This window comes from Scomber scombrus, chromosome 5 (assembly GCF_963691925.1).
Source record: "Scomber scombrus chromosome 5, fScoSco1.1, whole genome shotgun sequence".
Classification (NCBI taxonomy): Eukaryota; Metazoa; Chordata; class Actinopteri; order Scombriformes; family Scombridae; genus Scomber; species Scomber scombrus.
Genome location: NC_084974.1, coordinates 5,060,847 through 5,076,312, shown reverse-complemented (window position 1 = coordinate 5,076,312; position 15,466 = coordinate 5,060,847). Strand labels below are relative to the sequence as shown.

At 42.3% G+C, this 15,466-nt stretch overlaps 1 protein-coding gene across 2 annotated transcripts in view; it reads right to left on the bottom strand.

The window, feature by feature from the left end:
• LOC133980599 (unconventional myosin-Ic-like) overlaps positions 1 to 15,466 on the bottom strand; it is a 60,096-nt gene extending 44,630 nt beyond the window's left edge. Inside the window, exons 1-2 of one of the 2 annotated variants that reach the window (XM_062419357.1) lie at positions 15,384 to 15,466; positions 15,020 to 15,296 (exon numbers count right to left, since the gene is read on the bottom strand). In XM_062419357.1, the coding sequence (XP_062275341.1) occupies positions 15,020 to 15,109 (90 nt within the window). In that variant the 5' untranslated portion in view covers positions 15,110 to 15,296; positions 15,384 to 15,466. Of the gene's footprint in view, positions 1 to 9,988; positions 10,143 to 15,019; positions 15,297 to 15,383 lie in introns of those variants that run through there. The other variant, XM_062419358.1, reaches the window with a different exon arrangement.

Sequence of the window (15,466 nt, the reverse complement as noted above, 5' to 3'; positions counted from 1 at the left end):
TCTGTGAGTTTGAGTAAGTGTGTGTGTGTGTGTGTGTGTGTGTGTGTGTGTGTGTGTGTGTGTGTGTGTGTGTGTGTGTGTGTGTGTATTTTGATACCAAAGTATGCAAGCATACTGGAGATGATAGCAACTTCTGTAGGGTCGCTTTACATTCAAGACCACATTTCCCATAAATCTGCAGTGAGTGGCACACGAGGTTAAAAGTGTAGAGGCTTGCAGAAACTGCCAGTGATATGTTCAACCATTTATAGTAAATATGCTGACTCAATAATCATGTGTTAAATGTGTTCAAATACAACAAGGCAATTAGAATTTTTGCCACAGCTTGCAAAAACTTTTACTGACATCTGAATCTGAAGATGAAAAATGATGATGCAATATGAAATTAACAATTTCATTTAATGATAAGATTGAATTCCGTGCTATAAGAATCCAAATACAGCGAAGAATGTCTAATTTGAGCTTCAGCCTTTAGCACCACAACTCATTTTTAACATTTTAATCCCCCTGGGGACGGAATTCGAACGAACAGTTGTTCCTAAAACAGCAGGAGGCCGCCCATACACGCACACACACGCACACACAGATGCACTTGTCATACTTAGACTGGGCAGGGCTGATGGGGTGTGTGAGATAGTCAGCTTTTGATTATCTGTGTTTGTTACAGAAGTATGCACTCACAGCTGTGCGATGACAAAAATACATGAAGTGAAGGACAACTGTGTCCTCTCAGCTCCACCGAGGCAGAAATTATGTGAAATGTGAAGCATGTCATTCAAAAAAACAACATAATGACGCTTCTCTCTGTATGTTGTAGTCTGTTAAAGTCCTACAAATGCCTCCATCTCTCTCTGTAAGTTTCCTGCCATGTCTCCACTCTCACATAAAAAGGGTACAAAATGCCCCAAGAAATATCAAAATGGTTCTCTTCTTTGCTGAGAGTGAGATGAGATTAATGCAAAGCCATAGCAAGCAGGTGATTTAGTTATCTTAGCATAAAGCCTGCAAACAAGGGGAAACACCTAGCCTTGCTTTGTCCAAAGATCCCAGCACTGTAAACCTCAATCATTGAACTGTCATATCTTGTTTGTAGAGCAACCGATGTTAAAGAGTGGGAGTTAAGAGCCAGAGTCCAAACTTGTTAATTAGTGAGCTTTACAGATGGAGGTGGGCAGGTGCTTTTAACCTTTGGATGGACCCATGCTGGTTGTTTGTCCCTATATGTCTTCAGCTGTAACACACAGATATGAAAGCAGTGCTGATCACTTCATCCAACTCTTGGCAAGGAAGTGAATAAGCGGCATATCAAACTATTCATAACTTATCTTCATCAGATAATATCGGGAGAATTTAACACATTCAGACTCTCTAAACCTGATGAACTGATTTACCCTGATGAATAATGACAATCATTGTATTTATAGAGCACTTTTCAAACGAAGCTGCTGAGTGCTTTTTCGTTACAGCCAAATCTGGAAGAGATTGCAAAACAGATGAACCATTAACCTCCTAACCTGGATCTCACAGTCCCTAATGCAGCACAGAAAGAGGGACACAGAGAGGGAAAGAGCTCTGATAAGGATTTCACAAGGCTTTTACACTCATTACTATCTGTGTCGACTGTGTCATGGACTGCTGACTCGTCACAGTTAGGGTGTTACCCTGCTCAGGGACAAACTGGCACACTCTCCCCTTCAAAGCAGGTAAGGACAATGAATGAATGCTGTCTTTGGCATCAGAAACCCATATCAGTCAAAGAGTCAAAGCCTAATCTCATTCATCACCTGTGTGTGCATTCCTTCAGACTCTACAGGCTCCTTTCTTGTCTTTCTGCCGGCATCTGGCTTTTATGCCATATTTAGTTTTCTTTCTCTCGACCTCACGGCGCACATGATCGGGTTATTTATACGCCTCTCTTCTTGCGATCTCTTACGTTCTACCTCCTAGTCCTCCGCCATAAACTGTTATTTCATGTCACTCCTCCATCTCGATCTCTCTCTCCCGCACTCTTTTCTCTCCTCAAGTCCAAGGCCGCACCTGTTCGTGCTGTACTGATATATCAAAGCTCCATGGAAGGACTCTGTTAAAGGTTAACAAAAAGGTACTGAGTGGGAAAGAAACCTGATTAGTCTTAACCAAGGACGCTGGTGTTTGCTGTATTGTCCCACTAATCAAGGCTGGATGGAAAACACAAGTACATACCCACAATTCTTTCTGTTACAGTCACAGCATCCATACAGAGGACTCCCATTTTGCTACAATATACAGTATGTATCCTAGTTTAAAAGCTGAATTCAAATATGTCACCCTTAAACTAAAGGCACATCCTGTCAAACTCTGTTCATTTGACCTAAGAATTCCCTCAGTCAACCTGACAGTGTTAGCCTCTGTGGTAACAGAGAGCTGCAAAGTCCAAAATGGAGTCAGATATTACATCTTAAAAACTTATCTGTATGAACTGCTTCACAAAGAGTCATGGTTTTTAGAGCATTATGAGTCAATGGTACACATAAGCTCTTAAACTTATCCTGCCAGTGACTAAGCTAACAAGTAAGCTAACTGAGAAAGATTTTCCCTCCTCTTCCAATAACTTGTTATTAAAGCAAACAGAGTTTTTTTGTTTTTTAACTGGGGCAGTACACAAGCCAGCAAAGAGAAAATAGAAGTTTAGCCATAGAAGTTTATTGTGACTGACTAGTGTTAGCATGTTCCACGTGAGCGTGCTGGCAGATTAGCCATTAGCTCACCAGCTAAAGTAGTTCACCAACTCCTACCAAGCTTTTATTTGACATGTTTCACAGATAAATATCATGGTGTCACTTTCTAGTTTGACCTAACCTAAATGTTAAGTTAAATATGTAACCAAAAAAAACAAATCTAACTGTAACAGGCATGGCTGCACTAATAAATTCATTATGAAAATGTGGACTTTCCAAAAAACAGTCAACAGAAAACTAACTGAATAACAAAAGCAAAAATGCCCGATACAGACATCCCACCTCTCCCGGAAGTTCCGGGAGTCTCCTGCATATTGATAGCGGCTCCCTGACGCCCGCAAATGAGATACAATCTCCCGGAACCTGTGTGTGTGTTTGTGTGACTATCAATGCAGGGCGTGTGCGAGCAAAGCCTCCTGATACCTCTGTGTTGCTGTTTAGTAGACCAATCACCCCCTCCCAGACCGATACCGATTGCAACTCCCCCCTCCGGACTGACACCCAGTGCACTGCCCTACTACTTTTAGCTGCTTTTACTATGTATAAACTATAATATTATTATAAAATGTTGAATCAAGAAAAACAGTAAAGTAAATAATTGCATTCTGCATTGACCATCCAAAAATTCTTAGTCCAAATGAGCTTGAGAAGAAACTTTCCTGATAAGGCAGTTACTAGTCAACCACAGGGCAAAATAAACTGCCTTTAAATGGAGTTCAAGTCAAACCCATCAAGCCCATTTGCTTTAAAAAAAAAAAAAAAAAATCAAAGCCAAATTTTCTTTCCCGTGTTTTCCAGTCACCTGATTCCACTTTCTCCTGGTGCAAACAAAAATGCATGCCCCCTTCTTCTCCACCTCCACCTCTTCCTCATTCCTGCCTTTTCAGTTAGTTCATCACATCTAACATGACTACGTGTTAAAAATAGCCAAACTGGAGCACACCTCGGCTTAAGTGTGGTCGGGTAGAGCGATGAGGAGAGGAATTTATTTGGTGTTTTGTCGAATTTTGCTCGAATAGGGAACGGCCTGAAAATGTCCTGATGTTCTGCATCAGCCCAAAGACAAACACTGACCCCCCTCATGTGCACCCTTGTTTCAACAAACACTGAGATTTGCCTTCGGTTTCGTATTACAGAAAACACAGAGAGGGTGGGTGTGTCTCAGCGCTGACGGTATAGTTAGGAAGCAGTTAGAAAAATCACAGGTATGTACGCTGGAGAGTGATTGATGTAATTACAGGTATGATGCTGTACAGGATGCAGAGAGCTCAGGAACAGTTTGTCATGATTACAAGGATGGATGTAGCTGGAGGAGCAGATGCTGAGCGTACAGAACACAGACAGTGAACACAAATCCGTATGTTACCTTTAAGATAGCTCAGATATTTTGCTCTCTAAAAAGCTACGCAGGTATATTCTGGGATGTTTTACTCAGCTACGGGGCGGGGAGGAGTAAGAAGGAGAGTGTTTTCCTTATTTCTCAGACCACCTACCTTGTCCATGTGTGGGAGACAGGGCTGGAACACAATGAGTCATATTAATAGCAATTAAAATAAACATCTTAAGTCTATAATTGCGCATGGATTATTGTTCTAACTAACATGGCATTGAAAAGTTTGAGTGACGTCCAATAGGTTTCTGGAAAACTGAGTGGCGGTCCCCTTGATGTCCCGGTAAAATACCCTAAAACAGCGCACACACAAGCACACACACAGATTCCTCTCCTTCTGGCTCTGCTGAAGATGTGCGAGAACAGGTGAAAAAGGATTAGTGGATATCTTGTATGATCGGTTTAATCTGAGTGAAGGTGTATGAACAGATTAGGAAGAGAGTTAGTCAGCGCTATGGTACGTAAACATGAATGAACACTTCTGTCCTCAGATGACTGTCAGGATAGAAAGAGGGGGCAGGAGAGACTTGTGGAATGCAAACAAGAAGAAGATCATCAAGTCAAAGACACATCAAGTGCAAGAGATGATGAGTAAAATGAAAAAAAAGATTGTTATAAGCATTCGAGGACTTCCCAGCTACCCTTAGTCACACACTGCATGTACAAAAATGGCAGTGAAGGCTGGCGCTGGATTTTGACTAATTTCCAGGGTGGTTTCCAGTCCCACAGGGAGTCTGTGCTGTAATACAGAGGAGAAGCAGAAGGCAGTCACTCGTAACGTTTATTCCCAGCAGGGCGGGGCTCGCTCGGCTGCCGGGATGGCTTTGGGATGTGGGAAAGAATGGCATGGAAAAGCTCGAGCGGCTGCCCACAGGAGTGCGATGAAACTTAACAGGCACACACAAACCCACTGTACACAAGACTGTGAGGTGTCAATGTACAGGTAACACACACACCCTCATTACTTCCATTCTCCTGGACACTGCTCTTACTTTACAAAGTGTTGCTGCGTCATTTCCAACACAGGCTGCACAAGGCAAGATTCTCATGTAAAAACACACACCTGAACTTCATCATGCTGGAGCAACAGTTCAGACAGTGAGGCTCACTACTTGAGATGTCATATGTAGAGCTAAAACTAACTATTATTTTCAATATTGATCAATTTGTTGATTAGTTTCGCGAAGAATCTATCAGTCATTTGGTTTATAAAATGTCAGAAAATGGTGAAAAGGGTTCCCAAAGCCTGACATGCAACCTTAGATGTCTTGTTTTGTTCTGTTCTACAATCGACAACAATCAATATTCAGTTTACTATCACAGAGTACACAAGAAAGTAGAAAACATTCACATTTTAAGATGGTAGACAAAGATCATTTTAGCACTTTTTCTTTAAAAAAATGACTCAAAAAGATTAATCGATTATCAAAATAGATGCTAAAATAGATGATTAATTTTCTGTCAGTCGACTGATGGACTAATCGTTGTAGGTTTAGTCATACATTAACCCTGCTTAACTTGGAATGGAAAAACATTTTTAGGGTAAAAATAGGTGAATGTTTTATAAAAAAAAACTTGAAAGTCTGTGAATAAACCTTGACTCACTGAACCACCACACAAATCAGCAGCATCTTAAGTTGTCTGGTGCAGCTTTCAGTCAGTTTATATTACTCACACTACATCCCTGCTTTCTGTTTAACAAACACTCTGATGTTAGGATACACTCTAATGCAAACGCTCCCTCTCATCATTATATCTACATCTCTGTGTCTCCTGCAGTCTGTCTGGCAGAGCTCCGGATCAATAACTTCCATCCCCAATTCCCCATCCAACACGTCCCCAGCCCAGCGCCTGACTCAACTTCCCATACACTCAGCCTTTATCTGCAGCGCCGATCATCTAAACAACCGCCTGAAGTCTCGCACATACCACTCAAATAAGATCATTTGAGTTAATCCGTGTATTTACCACATGATTTGCTCTTTGACTTCACTCTGTGTCATTCCTCAGTTTTCTTTCACAGGAAACGGTCGAGTGGTAAAAGGAAGCGCGTCAGTCTAAATAAATGAGATGTGGTCGCTCACTGTCTGATGGAGCATCGCCATGACTACAGCTGGAGGAGACTTTGTGTAATAGTGACAAAAACATTTTTATAGTGTCAAGTATGAGGTTAACTATCCACTATCAGCAGCTATAGATGTAAAATCTGATTTTTGCCTTCAATAACTCAACGTGACCCAGGCCTCCCATGTCTTAAGAAATCAGTCCAAAGGCCATGAATACAGCATGCTGTTGCATTAGGACCTTATCAGTCCTGTCCCTGGCTAAGTCTACTGTGATATCTGTGCTTAATGTTATCTGAGGAAAGAAATGTCCAAAGCCCTGAACCATATCTCAATGCCTCGGCTCATACTGTATAATCACAGATGCCAGGGTTTTAAAATAGGCTTCATGTGTAGGATAAGGAACAGCTGTGTAACCCATTAGTGAGCGTATATGTGGAATTGTTAGTGGGAAGATGTCACTTCAGCTTTCATCTACTCCTACCTGCTCTCACTTCTCCCATTAAAAAAAGGTAATGAATCTCACAGGTTGACATTTTGAGGAAATATGCTTATTCGCTTTCTTGTTAGTTAAATGAGAATATCAATATCACTCCTGTGTCTGTACGCTCAGTATGAAAGTAGCATCTAGCAGGGATTTAACTGGACATAGCATAAAAATCAGCTAGTATGGCTCTGTCTGAAGCTAAGAAAACCCACCTACCAGCACCTTTAAAGCTCAGTAATTTGTGCGCTGTACTATATTTGTTCAGAATGATAAACTAAGCTGATAGTCAAACTATCTCATTAACTTTTACAAATGTAGGGATTGGTGAAAAATCATTTATTTGACACTTTAGGGAAAGTGCAGTTTTTTAAAGCTTAACTAAAGCTTTCCACATTTACATCAATAGTGAATGATGAATGGATGGTAAAATGTTTTAAAAAGCTACATGTGTGCCTTATTTCTCTCTTTTCCCCTCTTTTACCCCGACTTCCACTTCCAAACTTTTCACAGCTGATAAACCAGTATGAGTCACAAGTGCAGGGACAAGGACATAATGATCCCTCACTGGCTTCCCACCCATGTATTTGTTGCCAGAAAACGGAGATGCCGCTTCCGGGATGTGAGGCTCCATCTATGCGCAGGTGGCCGAGTGTTTCGCTCGTTTTTTTTAATAACTTGTGCATGGAGTAAACTCTCCTCAGCAGCCGCCAGCGTGCTGAGGCAAGTTCACATCCAAAAAGGTCACGACAGTGGAAGTAAATCCTGTTTCCTACGACACAGTTCAAGTACACGAGTGTGCGGATTTACATGCGTGCGTGAGAGTCCTCCCTGCCACAGAGGGTGATGCTGGAGGTCAGGCTGACGGCCAGGCTGTCAGGTGTATCCTATGGGTTCCTCCCATGATTCACCAAATGTATAATAGGGTGACTACATGAGCAGGAAAACCCTTTACCCTGTCAACAGCAGTTCCTATATCCGCCAAAATAAAGAGATGTGGTTCCCATAGTAGGGACCTCCAGGGGTCCATTTCAGGGCGTTCTCGGGATCTCGCACATTCAACAACAGATTTATTTTACCAGAACTTATTCATTCAATAGTTGAGCAGATGCACACATGCAAAACTTTTCAAGCTTATTGAGTACAAAACCAATGTAGACAAAATAAGTGACTAAGTGTTTGGTTCTTGGTCATTCTAACATTATCTAAAGAATCTAAAACAAAGACAAAACCATTTCACAAGCCCTTTTTTGTATTGTGTTTGTGCTTACATGACCATATGGAGCCAAAAGGGAAAAAAGTCTAAACATGTCGAAAGCAGCAAAATCATTTGGGGTAAAAGCTCATTCTAACCCCAAACTACCCAACACCACTCTCACCACAACTCTGTCACAGCCACGAACCAGGAATATCCATAAAAACCCAGCCCATCAGGAGCCAAAAAACAACAACAACAACCCCAAAAGACACCGAGGGAAAAATCAGCCTTAAAGCATCTGCACCACATCAGCCTAACGGAAACTACTCTCACCAGAGAGTACGCAGCAGGGGGGGGGGGGCTTTGGAAAAATGTATTGACAACAGCGCATCAATGTGTGTTTAGAGCCAAGTGGGATAATCACATTGCAGATTGCCCCTTGTTGAATATTCTGCACTTTAATCTGACTTCTGCGCAGGCCTCTGCTCCTAAGCTAATCATCTCCAATAATGAGCTGTCATTTAAAAAGGAGATTATATCAAACGTATGGAAGGTGCAGGCAGCCGATGTCCTCCAAGTGACCTTGAAAGCAACAGGTCAGCTGCTCTAAGTAGCTTTGCCCAGAGGGAATATCCCTCCCCTGCCACCCTGCTCATTTCTAGACACTTCTCTCATCTGCTTTCAATCTGTGTATGTGTGGATCTTCTTAATGTACGGGACAAGGCTACTTTACCTCTCCTTCACCTTCCCCTACTGGGTGGGTAATCACATTATCAGGATGAAGATCAGTAGATTATATGCACTTTCTCCAAGGAGAAAAAGCTTCAGATTATATTCTATCTTTCATGTGTTCTTACGTTCGGGCGCGTACAGGTTTGCATTGACTGCCAGGTGTTATCTTTGTGTTTACGTCATGTACAAACAACACACACATTAACAGGTGGACAGGCTTGTTGACACAGCCTTAGTCACCCACTGTGACACTTTCTCAGGCGCAGCCCTACAGCTCTGCAAGCCCAGCCCCTTTTCTAGTTACAAGGAATGGTAGATATCATAAAACTCACCCATTTTATATGGAGATTTGGTATTTCAGGGGAAAAATAGCCTAAATGTTAGTGGTGGCTTACCAAGTTTACCAAGCATTCATTTATCAAAACAACACTGATTATGGCTTATAGTAGGTTACCATGAGAAACAACAGATGCTCCCCCCTCCCTCCATACAGGGACACATCAAGTCAGTTTACAGCAGCTTTGTCCCCACAGGTGTGACCGGCTGTGAGGTTAGCTATTTAATTAAGTGTCTTAATCTATGTCTGTCTGGCTTCTATAAAAAGACAAGCCCAGCCTGAAGGAGTTGAAGTTGTAGGCTACACGCCAAATCAGTACGTGGCTAAAAGTTCACGGCGCTGCCTTCAATGAACGTCAGCTGGCAAATTCACAGATGACTGACACGTAACGGAGGGAGCGTTATGAACTAAAGTGCATTCAGAAAAGGCGTAGAAAATATAATTTCCAGTTTCTTCGCTAACCGGCCAACGACAACTAAAGCGAAATATATTCAGAAAACACGGCTAGCACCAAGTCTTTAAACCGGCAAACACTATTGTCAGTATACAAACAAACTTTACAGCTTCTATACTTAGCTAGGTGAGTTTAACAATCATTTCTAGCGCACGAAAAGGCGTGAAACTCGGCAGAGACTGTACAAGCTGCCGCGTTTAAACATCTAAATATTGCCAAAGTTTTCAAATATGAACGTGTTGAACATATGCGGAATTGAACAGTGTCTCCCATTTATTCCTCACAGGCATTTACGTGTATTTAACCGTGTGGCTCAGTCGCTGAAAGCCTATGTCGCCTTAAAACGCTGCTTTTTTAAACGACGTTTGGCTCAGCGGGTTTCTCCACGCGTCAACGCTTTCAGCCCACCCACTCAGTCATGAAGCACGCTGCACTGTCACAAAATGACTCTTGTCAAACTTTCCAAATGTCACCACCATGTGAGAAATAAGGGACCACACGTCTGTCACGACGGAGTAAGTTAGCTAGCGTTAAATGAAAGTAAACAGCGAGACATTGCGCGGTAAAAATGAAGTGACGTTAATTGAAGCGCTGATATAAAACGTAACGTTACCTGAAATAGCCGAGCTCAGTACCCGCTGTGGTAGTATCTCCTCTTTGCTCAGTGCTTTTTCTTCCCAGACTGGAGAAGGTATTCAGTTCAGTCAGTCCCTCCGGTGTGAGTGTCAGCCCAGACTGTCAGTGACTGGCGTCCTGCCGGGTTTCTCCCCGTCCTGACCCTCCCACTACTCCCACCACTCCCACCACTCCCAGTCCACACCAGCAGCGTTCCCACTGCTGAAGCTCTGCCCCTGACTGTGGCTCCACTGGCGGCGGCAGCCTCATGAGAGGACTTTACCTCGTCTATCGGTGCAGCGTATAGTCATATTACTCAGACACTCATTTTATATCTTAGTGGTAATATGATAGATAGTGGTGTTATTATGAAAATACTGACAGTGTAAGGACTCACTTCCCCTTAGCTCTCATTGGGAGTGGTGTGGTAATTCCCCCCACCTTCTTTTTCTGTCACCGTACTGTAGCACCAGGAAGTTCACCCACAGCCCATCCCCGCGGCTCAGGCATGGCTGATATATGGTTTATTTTAGCCAATCCATAGACCGTGCCCTCACTGTTTTCTCTACAAACACTCTTCACGGCTGACTTGTTATCTTCTAAAAGACAAAGATGCAGCAGTCCTCAGCTCTCCTTCACACACTCCTGAACAGCTCTGTAGAAATAACTTCCCGTGTTTAGATTTTTTTTAAAAAGCCTCTTTACAAAGCCGCGCTAATGTGGAATAACATACAGACGCATTTCAGGCAGCCTGCATATCAAAGCCAAACTGTTCAAAAACGTAGACATTTTTTTTTTTTTTATGCTTATCCACAAACTGTCACACCGAAATGAACGCAAGTTAACAAACCGAACATGTTAGTAAAAGAGAGGGATATCTGCAATCCTGCATCCATCCTCACTTCTCAGACTAAACTTTCAACTGTGTGCGCACACAAGCGTGAAGAATGTAAATACACAGGCAGATATTTGAATGGAGTTTGGTGCCACCGCTAGGAATACATCTGTCTCTCCCGTACACTGTGTTAATAGACTAATGTAGTAACGGATGTGCATCAAACTGCTCACCGGTGTGATGATGCCGGTTTCAAAGAGTTCTCGTACCCTCTACCGTCAGTGAGGCTGCCACTGCACCTTCACACTGGCACTGCAGGGCCCCTCCCTACACTCAACAGTCCAGTGTAGATAGATAGATAGATCGATCCAATTAATCTAATATTTGATTAGTCCGACAATGAATTGGCAGCTACTTTGATAATTGATTAATGGAGTCATATATGATAATCAACGGGAATCATGATGGGACATTTTCTGCCTTTTTACAAATAAAATGATTCATCAAGAAAATTATCAACAGATTAATTGGTAGCAAAAATAATCATCAGCAGCTTTAGTTACAAGTAATGTGGCGCTCAGGCACACTGAGCTGAAAAGTAGAACACCTTTTTGTTTCATTGCGTCACAATTTAAAATTCCTGCAATAAAATGTTCACTGTGGGGGGAAAAACAGTAATCTCTAAAGCAGATGAAGTCTCGATGCCTTCAGGGCCTTGAAGGATTTTTGCCATCTTGAAGTTCCAACCTAAGAAACAGTTTCTCTATTATTTCTCTTCCAAGAATTGACAATGACAGAGCTTGAGAGTGACTATGTGATAAAAGGTTTTACAGCAGAGCTCAAACTCCAGATGAACCTTTGGTAACCTCGAAGGTCATGACCTCAGTGTCCTCAGTGGTAGCTGCAACCCCCACTAGTAAGGCATGTGTGTTGTGACAATGTTTGGACAGTGTAGAGCATGTCAAGAAAAGAAAGAAAGAAAATCACTAAACAACAGCCTTCATTATTACACACATTACTGCAGAGTTGCACAACGTGTGCAGTGTCCATGTGAAGGTGACCTCAACCAGCTGGTCAGCTGGCTGTCAAAGCCTGAGCTGGACTGTAATATGGCAGCACTGCCAGAGGGGGGAGTGATCGATCCAGCATCGAACAGCCTGCAACCACTGGCACTCGCTCACATATAAGCACACGCAGGTTGTATCCTGTTGACAAGGCGAGGTTTGACAGACGGATTTTACTGGACGGAAAGGCCAGTCATATCGCTGACCCACCTCAGTGTTTACCCTCCCTACTCTCCTTCTGTGGAGTCAAAATTGGGGAACACTGCCAAAATGTAGCCACACACACATCATTTTTTCATTTTGCATCATAGGAAATGATCTCCACCGTGTTACCCTTTTCTCTTTTTTTAGCTTCCCAGAGCTTCACCTGACTACAAGTTGTTGTTAATAATATCACAATGTGGGGCAAAATCCAGAAACACATGTAAGGAAAGTCTGTGAACCAAGAGATCAGATTTAACTGCCTTTAAAGTTTTGATGCCAAATGACCAACAGAGGTTACACAGGGTGTTGGGGATTGCTTAAAGAACAATTGATGACCCTGAGACACACACACACACACACACACCTTGCACACACATTTAGAGACGCAGGGTGATTTGACCTTGGAGGAATGTGGGAAGGGGGGGGGGAATGCGAAGCAGCGTACTGGAATGTCTTTGTCGTTTCCTCCCATCCAGGCTACAGTACATTCCACACCTCCCCAGTCATCACTGACCAACACTCAGCGGGCTGCATTAACCACACCGCATTCCTTTTACTACACATCCTAATCCTGCATCGACCCCACGCTTTACTGTACCAAATGGTGCCTTCTACCGCGGGAGGACTGTCTTTAACAAGCCCGGTCCCCCTCATTCCTTAGATACTGTATAGATATTACACATCAGCTGTCTTTATTACCGCCCTCCTACAAGTGCATACAGTACAGTATGTAACACATGTCAAAAATGTTTTACAGCTATGTCTCGTAATCCCCTGCGTAGAAACATCACCATGGCAACGCAGCGGAAGCTACAGGCTATGTCATGCAGTTATCCTAACCGGGCAACAAGATTTACACAATTAAAAACTGCTGTAATCCTGATACATCTGATGCACACAGAGCGGTAGCATCAGTAAATACATACTGCCCTGTCATCAGCTCGTCCCATAAATTGCTATATGACAGTTTTATTCTGAGAAAGGCACTTAAAATTCTTCTGCACATCATTAGGGCAGCGGGCCAAACAGATACTTAGGTGCCTGTTTGCTATAATCGCAGCTTTAAATGGCTCCCTGACCTAAAAAAAAGGGGCTCATTGTGACTTTGTTTTTTATATTCATCTGCAGAAGAGGGAAAGTTTCTCTGAGCTGGCCATAAATCTCAGTTTAATTTGGTACCTATGAGCGTTATTTGTGACATCACTAGTTTGGAGCCAATCGTTGATGTATGGATTCTGTAGCAAACTTTCTATGATCACATTCCTGAAGTCCCTACATCTAAACATCTAATATCACAAATTGTGCATCTTTTTTTACACATCCTACTTCCTCTAGGTACTTGTCTCAGCTTGCACAGTTTGAAGTCATATATCTGAAAATATCTGAAAGATATCAGGCTCAATGTATTTGGACTGATATAGTTACAGCACTCTCATTGGACATCTCCTGACAGTATATATTTATGGATGGTTTAAGCCTATATGGCTGTATGAGCATTTACATTATGATAGCTATGGACACTGGATATGTGTGTGTGTGTGTGTGTGTGTGTGTGTGTGTGTGTGTGTGTGTGTGTGTGTGTGTGTGTGTGTGTGTGTGTGTGTGTGTGTTTGTGTGTGTGTGTTCAGACTTTCAGACTTAAGGCAAGTTAATTGCAGACAGTTTGTTCAATTGGGGTTAAAAACAGTTTCCCAAATCGGTAAAAGGCAGATTTTTGGGTCAGTGGGTATGGTTATGATTAGGCAAAAGTGACCTAAGTAAACCTGTGTGTGTGTGTGTGTCACCTGTGTGTTGTTGTTTATTGGTTAAATTTATTTTATATGTGTTCAAAAAGCTCAAAATACAATTTAAAAAACCTAACATTAAGGAAAAATGTACTTTCTGTGACATGACTGTGTTCAATACATTCAAAGCATTTCTTTTTAACTAAGATGTAATGTTTCTTCTTTCAGTGTGCCTTGCATAAGTTTATCTATACTGCCTTGTCTGTTTAAGCAAATGATTTCCTACATTTCCCAGAATCATTTTACCCAAAAGCTAACATTGTGGGAATCACCCTCGTCGCCTGTTGGCAAACTATTTCAGGCACAGTGGGGCGTGTCCGTGGCCGCGCCTATTGCACAAAATGCTACAGTGTGTGGTTGCACTCCAGCTGGTCCAAAAACCAATATCTCTCTGCTTCTTCTATTATAGATTTTATTGACACGAATATTCGACCAATTTCTGTAAAGAAGCCTTTGCTCTTTAAGTCTGTGGGAGTAACAAAAAAACGGACCTTTGTAATAAATGTTCTGCTTTTAAACTCATTTGTAGCTGCACTTAAAGTATCCTGCTGTCCTTGTTTGTCCAGTTATTAAAAAGAATATGAATATACACCACAGGAGAACAATATAGACCATGAAATGAATCACTGGAGAATGTTTCAGGTTAAACCCATTTCAGGTGTTTCAACTCTAAAAAGTCAGCTCCAGTATGACATCTTAAGTCTCTTTTCTTTTGGTAATCATTTTGTTACATCATACTGTTAAATATCTGGGTGCTGCCAAATGTTGCCTTCCTATTTATGTAAATGAAATGTTTATATTATCCCCTCTCTGTACTAGTCTAAAGAGGCAGCCCTTCTTTACATGTATAATTAGCTGTGAATAACTCAGAACATTACTCAGAGCCAAACGAGAAAAAACATTTAACTAACCACAGCTGCTCTGATTCATCAATGTAATTTACATGACAGACGGCCAACTCTGAAGCAGTTTACGGTTCTTCAAATATGTAAATGTTTCTCAACATCATCCCCTCGGGAAACGAACCCTGTAACCTCAGCTGTGTCAGCATCAATTTCTACCCACTGGAAACGAAGGATGAGTGGAAAAATCTGACTCCAGACCTGGCCTGGGACCCGGCCGCAGTGTGTGTGTGAACTGACCTTGCAGTTGTGGCAGCAGCTTTCTCCATTCTTCCCCGGAGAAAGGATGATTTCCCCCGTTGGGATCAGCTGGATCTTCAGTTCCATCATCGTTCCCCTTCTCTCTTCTTTTTCCCGTACCCTCTCTTAAAGTGATTCTCTCTCCTGCTTTTTGCTGTGTATTCCTCTTCTACTTTGTTGGGAGTGTCAGTGGAAAAAAGTCTCCCTCAGGAATGTTGCCAAACTCCTTAGGTCAAGCAGAGAGAGAATGTGCCCAGAAGATCATCCCAAGAGGTTCCTGAAAAGCATAAACGTGGCTGTTGTAGAACTTCCTCCTACACGTACAAGGAAAGAAACACCATATTTTAAATGTTTCAACTCTTACCTGACGAATGATTCAGCGTTTGAGCGTCTGCGCGGAGATTTGAAGTTGGGGTGTTACCTGCCGCAGAGCGGAGTCACACTGAG